Consider the following 13,826-nt stretch of genomic DNA (forward strand, 5'->3'; position numbering starts at 1 on the left):
ATTTTTTTTTTAACTTTTTAAGTAGTTTGCACTTGCTATGTGGAGCACCGATTTTACACCAGTCATTTGCTACAAAATACACTTCCTGAAGCAATTAGACATATTGATCCTTTCTTCACAAAGGAAGTAACTTCTCAAATTTAGTGTCTCAGTTTTTCTAAACCCATCAAATTGTGAGGTTTATTGGGTGTATTTAAGTCTGTGTCTCAGTGTCAAGTTCCACAAAAAAAAATATCACCTTTTAAATATATTAAGGGCAGAAATATATGTCATGTCTTAATAGGCTTTTTCTATTAAGTGTTATGCTAGTATTTTGCAGTCATTTATAGCAGTGTGTATATAAGGTTCTAATCACATTAACTTAGATATGTTTATGTGTATGCTTGTTCATATTTAACAAAATAAATGACAATTTACAAAGTTGCATGTCTGTTTGTAAAACATGGTAACACTCCTCTTACCCAGGATAAAATCCTTGTGGTTTTGAGCTTAATGTTACTTCCTGGCATGTTCAATTCTGCAGCAGAATCTACCATTTTCTGCTTTAAAAATTCTTTGTTTAGCTATCAGCATTACTTTGTTTTTCTCATAAGACTTTGCTGTATGCGCTTGCTTTTTTTTTTTCTCAACCCTTTTTAGTGTAGCAAGCTCTGCCTGGAGAAGCGTGAGGGGTGGGCCAGCCACAGAGGTGTTCAATGCCCTGTTCTAGTCCCATTCAGCAGAGGCCTATAGAGCACACTTGCTTAAAGTGGTGATGATCCTAACAAGGAATTTAGTGCATACACAGACCTTGTAACCATGTGAAATTCCTTCCTTCTTTTTTCTTGTGTGTGTGTGTAAAATTATGCGTGATTCTTCCCTGTAATTATAGACTGGACACATAACTGAGTTAATGACCTTTCCATGAAAGAAAAATATTAGCTTGATACAGCTTTGACTTTTTTTTTTTTTCTTTTATTTTTTGCGAACATGTGGTGTAACTCCAGGTATTTTAGACTTTACAAAAAATTATTTCTGGATATTGAACGATCTTAGATAATAGCCTAAACATTAAGTTCTTAGACCCTTAATGTTAGAGAGAATAAGAATATAAGTGGGTTTTACACCTCTGTAATTAATATATATGGCACTAGTTTCACACAAACTATAGACTGCAAGTTGTGCATTAACAATTTAAAATGTGGATTGTATTAAAATGTGAAGGAAGTGGTTTTCCCCAGCTTCTTAACATCTTTGGTTGTCTCTTGCTTTTCACTCAAGATTACTTGTACCTGTGATGTTCATTACTTCTGTTTTATAAATTTCTCTGTGGATAATATGCAATCTAAACCAATGTTCTGACTTTTTTTTTCTTTATAGCCTGTTGTGTCTTAGTTCTTTGTCATATTAAAAACATGATAAGGATTTAGGATATCTAAAAGTTTAAATTTTAGAAAGTAGGAAGGAGGGAATTTCCTCCTTCTGTGGGAGGATTTTGTATATTCTCTTTGCCTAATGCCATTCTAGTAATTATTTTTTTAACATGACAAAGTGCATCCTCTGACATAATTCATAATATGGCATTGTTTTTCATTTATGTACAGGAATTGATTCCTGAATTCTATTACCTCCCAGAGATATTTGTCAACAGCAACAATTACAATCTGGGAGTGATGGATGATGGAACAGTTGTGTCTGATGTTGAACTTCCACCATGGGCCAAAACCCCGGAAGAATTTGTTCGCATAAACAGACTGGTAAGATGGCTATCTTCTATTGTCTGTCAAGTAACATTTGTCTTGCAAGATTCTTCTGAAATAGTTTGGATCTTTGTTTGCAATATATGGCTGTTTATAATTTACGTAGGACTATGGCTGAAATAATCTGAAGAAATGTTAGATTTACAAGTTTAGGAAGAACAAAGGCACATAGTATTGCTTATTCTTTAGAATTGCTCAGAAAAGTTTGAGCACAGTCCCAATATGCATGAGATCTTATCCCATTTGTTTGTCAGCTTTTGGAGTTCTAAAGAGGTGGTAAAATCATCACTTTACAGAAGACTTGAAAAATCTTGCTTAATCCTAGAAATATTTGTCACTCTGATTACCTAAATGTATTTTCGTATTTTCAGGGTTTTTTTTCAATTTTACTCTCTATTTAACTCCAAAAAATCGGTGAATGCCTTCAGGAAGGAAAGTTGCATTTAAGATTTTCTCCCACCTCTTCTATTTCTTCCATTAAATTGATATTTTTCAGAGCTGTTTTTACAAGAAAATAAAACTGAATTCTCCTTTGCCTGCTCCATTCATCAAGCCTGTATTACTCTTCTCTTCCCTGTTTTGGAAAATCCTGTTGTTTGCACTGCCTGTCTTCACTGTGCCCTCTGGGCAGTGCAATGAATTACAGAATAGGTGCCACAGTATCATTGTTTGTGTTTCAGTGCATTCTCAAACCCATGACATTGGGCTTTTCTCAAAATGAAAGGATTCTGTATCACTGGCAGTCTAAAATAAATAAATTAGAGAAGCTTTTTTTAACGAATCCTGGAAAATGAAGCTGCTGGTTTTATGTGGTAGTCACAAAACTGGGAAATACTAAATTAAGGCATGGGAACTCTCAAAAGTTCTTCAGATACCAGACTTCGACATAATAGTGTCCTGGTATCCCTAAATTATAATAGAAATGGGGATTGAAAAGTTCTGTTGTTGGCAGAACATCAGATCTCATATTCATTGCAGAACAATCACATCAGAAGAAATCTGTGACTGATAAGTTATCAGAATGCTTTAGGCTGCACTTCTACTGGTAGCATGATACCATGGTCTCCAGAAATGTTTTTTGGCTTAGATTTCTGCAGGCTGTTGTAGGATGCACCATAATAATTGCAAATTTTATGTGCTGAATCTAGTATTTTACTTCATATAGTAGTATGTGCAAATTTTATTTAAACAAGGCATAAAATACACTAACATTTAGCAGGACTACTTGGAAAACCATATTCAAACACAACTTTTGATCTTCCAGTTGTGCTGATAGGTAATAGGTTATGGAAGTAGCCTGACACCCTTTTGAGCTTGGCATGTGTTGGTGATTTCTGGATAACCTGAGAAATGAAAAGCTGTGTTCTTAAGCAGACTTGTTAAAGGCAGCCTGTAGCCTTGATCTCTCACCACGGTGGTATTTTAGCTTTTGCATAAAATATAGTTCTCATTCTATTAATTACAGATCTGGCTTTCCCAACTGTGAAGTTATTCTCCATCTCCTGCTTCCTTCTCTTCTAAGATTTTAGCTCTTAACTTTCTTTTTCTCATTTCTAGCCTTGGTGCCAGGATTTTCTCACTCGCACATCTCTACACTCAGACACCTACCATTCCCTCATCTTTCCATCATTTCCCAAAGCCTGTAGTACTACTGTCTGCTATTCTTGCAGCTCTCTTTGATCTCTCACTTGTGCTATATTCTCAGGATGAAGTGCTTCGTCAGCAGAAAGTAGCTGCTTTTTGATTATTACAATTAAACTCTTGGGCACAAAATGTAAAATCCCTTTAAAGTTGTCATGCAGAGAGTAATGATCTTGTTCCATATTCCAAATGTATTTTTTTTCTTTTTATGATAAATCTACAATTAGCACATCTTCATTTTGTTAAATCCTGAAAAAAAGCAGTTTGGAACACTCCAAAATGAAGGAAGTGCTCATTACATATCTAAAACTTTCATTCAAATAAAAAGAGGTCTGAAAACAGCAGTATGTTAACCTCTGTATATTTGAATGATGAAGATTAAAATTACTTCATCATTTTTGTAATTTTATTCAGCATTTCTTATGAAACTGAAGTATCATATTTATTGTCTAAATATAATTAATGTTTCCTTCTCATATACTTTTTCCTGAAGTAATTATTAATTAGTGTATGTGACTTTTGAGCTATTTTAATCAAAAAGACATCGTGAGTAATCTGCTCAGCTTCCTAACTTCTGCTGTAAAAGTTGAGTTTGCAGTACCACTTGTTAAATGGCATATTGAAAGAATATGCAAAAGTTTCCATAAATTAGAGTTTTTCAAAACAAAGAACTTTTACAGGAACATGCAATTTTTAAGTATCCCATAACTGGACAGTTAATAACCAAAGTAAGAAATAATTTACCAAGTGATGCTTTATTAAAGTATGTCAACATCATCCCTTTTTGTGATAGTGTAGGTCCCTGACACTGTTGCTGTAATTCAGATATCAAGTTTTGGTCAGCTTGGTAGCATTAGATTTAAACCTCCATGACAATGAATTGCGACAACCGCTTCTATGTGACATAGTTAACCTTATTGTGGTGGTGGTGGCCCTGTTTGTGCTGCTATGGATGATGCTCTCTGTAATCTGCTGGTTTTGCAGTGGAATAAAAGTGAGAAAATTACATGCAAATATTAAATTACTTTTTTCTTTCTAATACATAGTGGATTTGATACCAATAGCATCAAGTCAGCATCGTTTTATTTTAAAGTAGAATAGGTGTGTTTAGGAAGAATGCTTAAAGCTCAGTTCCTCACAGATACTATCAAAAAAACCTTGCTACAGTGTGGCATGGGCTGATTCATTCAATTAATATTTCCTTACTGCTTCCTGGTTCAGACAAAATAGTGATTATAGTATTTTAAGTGTTCATTTTGTAAGCTATCACACATAGATATTTTTTCCCTTTGCATTTCAGTTTACCTCTTTAAGTCCACAGATCTTATACAATGATTGGAGCTCATGAAATGCATACTGCTTTGATCTGTGACCTTTTTGTGGTGCTAATCGGGTTCCTGATATCATTATACCTTGCTCATTAATCATATTTCCTGCAGCCCGTCAGCCAGCCAGACAGCCCAAGCCCCTGTTTGCAGCCTTGTGTTGGCAGGTTTCTGCTTTTCCAGATTATTACAGTGTGATACTTTGGCTTCTCATAACCAGACCCACATCAAGCTGTGTGCTACAATTAAAGTCAGATGGTCCTCAGGTTGAACAGGGATATTCTGTTGCAGCTGTCTGTCTTTCTGGAACAGACCAGCAAGGGGAACAGATGATATGTAGGAGAGTGTATAATAACAGCTTGTACAGTACTGGGTCAATAGCAGGGGTTCAGAACATTAATTGACAGGCTGATAGCGGATTTAAAACTGATTCCCAACCCATTTTTTTAATTCTATAAAGTATGTATGTTAATTGAAATAGATCATTGCATGTGTCTCTGTTTCCTTTGAGAGAAAAAGCAGAATGATGTATAATTAAAACTGGGTTTTGATTGATGGAATGTCATGATGAGCTAAATGATAGCATCAGGATGTCATTATAAGCAATACAAAGAAGTGTAAAAGGCATGTATTGCTCGTGCATATAGTTGGTACTTTATATTAGATTGTGATTGTACAATATTTTATAATAGCACAAATCAGTGTGGCAGAATAGGATTTTTCTCTCTGAGAAAATCTACAGTTTGATGGAAAAGTGACCGAGTTTTTACCATTCTGAAACATTGCTATATACCTGTAAAGCTCTGTATTATGTTATTGAATAACTGCTAAGACATCTGAAAATATTTTTCAGTTTACACAGATGCAGTTGACATGGTTATATTATTGTATAGTTCCATTACTCTCTATGTATCTGATAAGAATTATAGTATTAACTTAATAAAAGTAATAAACCTATACACTTTTAAATTAGATAAAGTATAATTCCTCCCCCCAACAAAACAGAAAAATTCCAAATGCAAAATAAGATTGCAAACTTACTTTATTATTTCAAAGTGACTTATGGTATCTTTAGGGTATTAGTGTGTGAGCAAAGGGAGAATGCTAACTTGATCTGATATGTAACAAAAAGGATTTTTCTGGGGTCTTCTGTTGGATTCACAGTCTTAGTTACGTTAGCTGCACTCCTTCAGAATAGCTTTCTGGTTTAGAAATTTAAGTTCACTTGGAGCTAGAGATAAATATCTCATTAAATTTTAAATGCGCCTCTATAATGCAGAGTAAACATTCTCAAAGATCAGGTGCAACCCAAAGAAAAATTCCATATGTCTCACTAGGAATTGCTAAAAATCCCAATAAGGCTGTCCTGTTTGTTCTAAATAGCAAAGTGTTCTATTTTGTCCTGTCATTGAAGGCTGGATGTCTGAATAGGTAAGAATTAATTTAAAACTATTAATCAATTGATAATAACCAAATTTCACACAGCTTTGATGAGCCTCAGCTTTTTAAGAATTAGATTGCTTCAATGATAATAAAGTTGTTGAGGTCTGTCAAGACAGCTTTCCACAATGAATCTCAACTTAAGTATTTTTAGTGCATTATTGCAGAGTTAGGCCTCTCATGATTCGTGGTTTATCCATTTGATTCAATGCTGGGGAAAATGCAGGACAAATTAGAAAAGCTATGAGATTACTGTGCTGGATTGAAAGTTTTGAAATCCAATTATCAAATAATTGAAAGCGTAGTGATTGGAAGCTAGGATGCTTTCTGAAACAAATGAAATACTTAGATACATGAAGGTACTGTAAACAAAATTTATCCTGGCATGGTAAGTAAAATGGAGAGGAAAGTTAGGCAGCCATTCATCCAAATGCAAATTTTAGTGGAGCAAAATGAATCAGTATTAAGAACCGCCGGTTGGTAAGAAAGATCTACAGTGAGAATTAGAGGATCATTATCGGTCAATGTGGTGCATTAGCTTTTAGCACAAGCTATTTCACTTTACACCAGAAAACACTGAAAAAGCAATATTCCCTGCCAACTGCAGTTTTTGTGAAACTTCTCTCTGTCCTGTCCATGGAAAGTGAACTGGTGAAAAAATCAAAAGTTAGTTTCAAGAGCATTATGCTACTTTCAATCTATTAAAACTATAGCTATTAGTCAGAAAAAAATATTAAAGTAGCAGTTAAGGCAGTGCCTGTAAGTTGGAATGTACTGGATTTTTTGCATTTATCTTGGAAAAATCTCTCTATGGTATTTTTCCTGGTTCCACAGCTGTGTATTTACAAAGGTGTTAAGCAAATGCTGTAGAAAATTATGTGGCTGTAAACTGTATGAATTAAGGCTCACAAGTGCAGGTTACTAGTAATAAATTGTGAGTAATAGTTTACTTGTTAAATATTTTAAACACATTCGAGAGCAGGAAAAAGTCTAAAATGAAAACTGGGTTAACTGGCAACATCAGAGTTGTTATCTGTGTGGTTCATACTTCAGAATTCTAGTTTAAGCAGGATTGGATGCAGTCTTAAAAAGCTAGAAGGCAAATTTGTCTATGTATGCTGTGTGATGAAGGTGCTTCTGGCAATCCGAGGTGATCTGCTGTGTGTATGGAATTTGTGAACTCTTCACTCAATTCAGGCTCTTCTAGGTGGTTCTGTTGGCATGTTAGATATCTGTTCATCTAGAAGAGAGGCGGTGGATCATGGTGAAAAAGGAGGAGAGTTTCGATACTAGTTCTTTCAAACTCTTTACTTCAGGAAACATATGTGTGATTCAAGTGTTACTTTCATTTGTATTTCTGATGTTTTGTGATTTCATGTAGCTTTTCTTTGGAAATTACAATCCATATACAATATAAGACTCATACAACATCTCCTGAAAGGAGGATATCTGTTAACTCTACAAACATTTTAATTTTTAGAAGAAATCCCTTTCATAAATTAATAACAGAAAAAGGAGGTTGGAAAGTAATCTGTAACTGCTCTTCCTGGCACATGCTTGTATTTCTATGCCACGTGTCTGTAAAGCATTTAAAATAAGTACATGTTACACAGCTATTAAGAATGCATCTTAAAACACTAATACTTTTTTATTGATTTCGAGATGTGGTTATGGAAAAGGGTTTGTACAGTGGGCAAGGTTCTGTGTATCAGGCAAAATCAGAAACTTAACAGTCTAATCCACAAAGTTGTCAGGAATATTATTCTTCAGCAAAGTCAGGTGTGAAAGGTCTGGCATATTGGACTTTGTATATTTACAAGTTCGATATTGTTTGATGCATAATTTTCTCATCTGTGAAAACAAAGCAGTCCTCGGAAGCACAGAGGCTGTACCATCCAGGTACTTAACAGGCAGAGGAGCACAGAAAGTCTCTTAGACAGCTGAAGAAATGGAGAATGGTGTGTCAATTAAGCAGCTGGATTATTTTTCTCAAAAAGTGTGTTCCTGACTGCAGTGTGCGGTTCTAGTCATTGTCTACTTTCCCATTTCAGTTCGTCTCTGTAGAATACCAGCATCAGCGTAAAAGAGTTTGTTTTGAACCTGAGTTAATTGATATTACTGGTGTAATTGTGATACTGTACCAGTTACACTTCTTTCCTACCAACTCAGCTACATGCACAGCGATTTCATAATCTGTGTTTGTCACTGCAGGATTTTTGCAATTTTAGAATTACTTCATAAAAGTAAGAACCTTTGTCATCTTTCACACAGAAATACTTTTGTGCAGGCTAGAATCAAGAAATACTGGATATTTGTAAGCAGTTTTTGATTTAATTATATCATGTACAGATCTGATTACTACCATAGAAAGGGAGATAAATAAGACCTTTGTTACATATTTTTAAATGCCTTATTCAGATCTCATATGAAGATAAGTCTAGAATAACATCAGTAATACCAGCAGAACTGCACGTAAGAGAAATCAGTGCACATGAAAACCTGATCTGTGGATATTCTAGAGGGAAAATAAAAGAATTGTTCAATGTAAGACATTTTTGAAAAGTAGAGAAGAAATATCTCTAAGGGAATATGATATATGGCCTATTAGAAAATGTTCTGAAAATCTGGGAAAAAAACAAAAGTAAACTAATTTTTCTGTGTGTTCAATTTACTCTGTGTGTATAAGCATAACTTATTTTTACTGAACTGCTGTCTAAGAAATACAGTGAGAAATACACATTTATTTAGATCCAATTCTGTTGGAAAATTTGTTTTACTAATTTTCAGGGAAGATTTTTTATTTAATTTGTAGAAGAGGCTACTCTACAGGAAAGATAAATACATTCAAGAATATGAGGGAGGTAATGAAAAGTGAACTTGAACCATGTTTTTGAATAGAACTTGTTTTAAGAATGCTGAAAGCATTCAGTTTTAGTTTCATAACACATCAGAATATACCAATATTGGAAGATGGGGTTTGGATAATATATATGATGGAATTCATTGAAGGGGTGCATCTGTAGAACAAAGTTAATATATGGTAAAAAGGAAAAATGCAATGATGTAAACAAACTTTTTTTTTTCCTTTTCAATAACAGTAACATAGGTGGTATATCATCATTTGTTAGCAAAATGCATTGATCTCATGTATAACCAATCAGATATATTAATAGGAAGGGAAAAGAGAGTTTGTAAAATCTGTTCTTTCCATAATAATAGTTTCTTTTTTGTTGTTTTCATTTGTGATTCCTGCCATCTCTTTAAACTCTGCATACAAATTACTTTATTGAAATTACAACTAAACTCTGGACTTCAAGGTTGCAAGCAGAGTAAAATTAAGAAAAAGTCCACACGTGCTTACATGTAAATAATTTCTGAAAGTGTAATAGATGTCAGTCTTCCTGAACAAAGAAGACTTAATGGAATCATGGAATGTGATTTCCTGGGCAGTCTGTCTGTCTTTGCTATTTTGGAAAAAATAATTTAAAGAACCTGGGGTCAAAATTTGCCATTCTTCATATTTCAAAAAATTCAACAAAAAACAGCCTACCATATCTTAAAAACAGTTTAAATTCTTTGCTAATCATTACAACACTACATAGTTACCTGTAATGCATCTGTTTTAGTGAAGTCTGAGACTAACCAAGGTGAGCAGGAGAAAAACTAAAAAGTAGAGCACAAATAATTTAAGTTAGAGCAAAATAAAACAAAAAAGAGGTTAAATAGTAAAAAGAGCCTGGATGTAGCACAGTCAGCAGGAAACAAAGCCTAAACTAAAACTATGAACATTCCAGATAGTGATGAGAGATGCAGATTTTTCAATAGGGTAAGAGAATTTATTGTAGCCAAGATAAAAAGTACAACACGGAGGAGAATTTTATGCAGTTGAGAAAGATTATAAAAAGCCAAATGATAAGACAGTTTGAGCAGATACAGGTGAAAAAAAAAAAAAAAAAGGAAACTAAGTAAATGTGCTTTTATCCAAAAAAGTTGATTGGAAGCAATCTAGACAGATTTGCTTTCAGCTCTTTTGTTGTTTGATGTTGTAGAACTGGTGTTTGAAAGCGAGTCCGTGGAGGACATTAAAGTTATTACTGTGTGAAATGAAGTGGGAAACAATTGTGCTGGAGCCATTGCCCCATTTAACAGGTGTTCACTAAATCTGTCTTCCGTTTGTCTGTTCTCCTAATGCTGTGCCTGGGCACTTGCTGTAAATGCTATTGTGAGGGATATTGTTGAAAATGTATTAAGAATTTTGATTACCATGGAAAAATTGCATCACAAGCTCAGTATAGGGAAGGGAGAAAAAAGGTTTGAAAGCTATGTCAGTTTCTAACTTGATTAATTAAGAATTACAGTCTGTCATTGGAGGTTGCTTTGCAAAGAAATATTGCAACTTGTTCCTCCTGTAAGGTGAACTCCTGATGGTCAGGACTTCCATACAGCAGAATGTACTGGTGAGAGATCTGGTAGGAGATGGTGCTGGTGCATTTGTTCCAATGTTGTCTAAAGTTTCTTTGTAGGTCAAATGTGAAAATATGCTGCTAAATTTAAATTTGATAGTTAGTTTGTTCTAAATAAAGTATTTCTAATATAGTCAGAATGTAGAGAAGTTTCCATTCTAAGTGCTGGAAAAGAAACTGAGATTTGGATACATTTACATATGTGGAGCTGCGGAGGAAAAAAAACTGAGAATTTGTGGTCTTCAGCTGAAGTAGAGGAGGGGTTGAGAAAACACGGCCATCTGTGCCCTACATGGAAGGATACAAAAAGAGTCAGCTGAGGCTTTGCTTTCAGTGCTTTTCCCTGGCAAGACTCCACTTTTTGAAAGCCTGAGATGAGGAACAGTAACATTGCTGAAACCATCTGGGGTACAGAGAAAGATGATGACAATTATGTGGAAGTAGGAAGAACTCACATACTAGGAAAGAGTTTCTTCTTTCTAGAAGAAAAAAGAATAAGAAAGAGCATAATAAAAGCATACAAAATAATTAATAATACTGAGAAGATGCATCAGGAAATTACATTCTCCATTTCATAACATAAGGATCTAAAGATGCTTCACGAAATGAAAAATTAAATTTTCCTACAAGGTAATATTTTTCAAAGAGCATGTAATTAGACCCAGGAACATTATGAGTAACAACAGGAACCAGAAAGGGACTGTGAATGTTTCTACAAATAAAAATATATGTAGTTTGTTAGGCAGCACAAAATGTGATATGAGATACAAGGTCTTACATTCGGTGGTTAAGACAAGCTCTAGAGGAATATATGAGAGTTTTATGAAAGAAATAGTACCCCATTTCTTCTTGCTCTAATAAATAGAATTATCTTTTTCTTCACCATATCAAGTTAATAATGCTTTAGTCCTGTACAACAGATTTTCTGGCTATAGAAGGAAAAATCTGAAGACATAGCTCCAAAACGTAGGGGCCTTGCAGGGATGTAACTTAAGGTAAGTCCTCCATCTCCTCTTCCTATCCCTCAGCACGCTTCCCCATCTGTGTCTTTGTTCAGGAACAACTGCTTGCAAGGCTGTACTTGAAACTAGATTCACCAACATCATATGAAAAAGCCTTGTTTCTAACCTAGGTTATTATTTCAGTGGTCTCATTTACAATGTTGCTCTATTTGTGGTTGCATTGGCACAAATAACAACATAGTTAGCTGTAACACAGTGCAAGTACAAACATTTCAGAGTGGAAACTTCTTAAACTATTTTCTCTGTCAAGGCTGGGATCTCATTAAACTGCAGTCAGCAGTGCAGACTTGTGGAGCTAGGCAAGCGTTCATTAGCTGTGTGTCTGATACTGGTTTAGCTCCAGCAGCACGGCGCTCTGCAGGGGGTATCGTGCAGCTGCTGGAGGAGCATAGCGGCAGGCTCGTGATGGTTGTGCGCTTTTGCAAAAGCAGTGAGTGGAAATGGATGGAAAAGGTTGCTGCACCCTAGCCCATCTGCTCAGCATCAGCCTCCTGCTAGATATTCCCTCACATCTGCCAGTTGTTACCCTTTAATTGCAAGTTCAGGTGTAGCCCTTTTGGTTTCAGGAGAGGCCAAACTATAGCCCATCAGTCAAGTATGAGAATGTGTTTAGCAAAACAAATGCAGGCTTTTGACACTCAAGGTCATGCTCACCTGAGTCATACATGTACTGGACAGTGAGTACTTTCAGTCAGATGATTGGTCCACCCTTAAATAATCAAGGACTGTGGATGTCTTTTCTAGTTTCTCTTTTTGAAGCAATTCCAGCAACCCCAAATCTCTCAGGCTGTAATTTTTACTCTCAATCTTTATTAGTTAAAAGTGTGCACATCCTGGTTGCAAGGTACCCCTTAAAGTACTTCCTTGCTGATCTGTTGAACTGCATCCAGTAAAATTTGCTAGGTATGTAGTCAAATGCAGAACCAAATCCAATAGAAGACCAGTTTTAATTTGTTTCATTTTCTGATAAGTATTATAAAAATACCATTAACTCAGAAATTTAAAGCAATATAACTTCTGCTTTTGAAGCATGAAAGTTCTCTCTGAAATAGAGGCCCGTTGGTAAAAACACCAGAGCTAGAATTCCTTGTGCTTGGGCTTACCTGACCCTTTCCAGATTAGTTTAAGTAGTTTAAAGAAATGTTTTAGCTGTCTAGGTTGGTTCAGTTTGACTGAAATACATTAGGGAGTCCTCATTTGCTACTGTCTGTAGCAGATCTGAGGCAAAGTAGCTTTTGGCAGAGGGGAGCTTTAACGAGCAGCAGACGGCCAGTATATCTTCCATTAATGTAGCTGCTATGTAGGCAGATATTGGACAGTATCTCTATAAAAATATAAGGTTTAGGTAACTCGAAGGCTCTAGAACCAAGCTACCGTGGCTTCTTTCTTTTTGGAAGTAATTTTCTCCATCTTAAATACGAAAGTTTCAAATTAATCTCCAACATATTAATTAGATGAAATCTATCTATCCCTCAGTAATTTTTTTCTTTTTATTCTGAAGTTTTATTTCTTCTCTGGATTTTGTTTAGGTAGACTAGTATTGTTAATAAAAAGCAACAGCTTGTAAAGCAAGATTAAAGATATTAATAATAGCAAAAAAGTAATTGACATTCAAGTAGGTCATAAGGAGACAAAATTCTGCGTAGATAGAAGTGACATAATATACACTCGTGTATATTGTGATGTTTTTTGCGTTTGTCCTTGTCCAAATGGATAGAATTTCTCTAAGTCACAGTTTAGAGAAGAAGTTTTGGATCCAATCCAAGTTGTTTGCAGGGACAGTTGAACTGGGCTCATAAAAACATGAAAGGCTCAGCAGTATGCAAGTAGTTTAGAGGAATTTGATTAAAAATATTAGGAAACTCAAGTGGTTTTAGTTTTGCAATGTGTAGAATGAAAGTAATGTTGGATGATTCAGTTATAATGTCTTTTTTTTTTAATTAATAAAAAATACAACATTCTCCATTGTTCAGAGAAAACAAAACAAAAACTTGTGTAATTGTTTTAGGCATGTTCCAAATAGTATACCTAGAATAAAATAGTGCAAAGTATCCTGTTTCTACAAATATCTGAAAAAAATTTTACAAGTGTGTATCAGAAGAGTCCTTAAGGTCAGTGAAGCCTCCTAATTGTTACTGACATTATCTCTTGCTGTCTGTTTTCTGAAGCAGAATAAGAACTTTGTAATGAGGATTA

At 34.9% G+C, this 13,826-nt stretch overlaps 1 protein-coding gene across 7 annotated transcripts in view; it reads left to right on the forward strand.

The window, feature by feature from the left end:
* Nucleotides 1-13,826, forward strand: part of LRBA (LPS responsive beige-like anchor protein) — a 409,424-nt gene that overhangs the window by 309,111 nt on the left and 86,487 nt on the right. For all 7 annotated transcript variants that reach the window (XM_071807989.1, XM_071807991.1, XM_071807990.1 and 4 more), the window contains one exon: nt 1,584-1,736. In XM_071807989.1, the coding sequence (XP_071664090.1) occupies nt 1,584-1,736 (153 nt within the window). The remainder of the gene's footprint in view (nt 1-1,583; nt 1,737-13,826) is intronic.

Source organism: Patagioenas fasciata, chromosome 4 (genome assembly GCF_037038585.1).
Source record: "Patagioenas fasciata isolate bPatFas1 chromosome 4, bPatFas1.hap1, whole genome shotgun sequence".
NCBI classification, from domain to species: Eukaryota; Metazoa; Chordata; class Aves; order Columbiformes; family Columbidae; genus Patagioenas; species Patagioenas fasciata.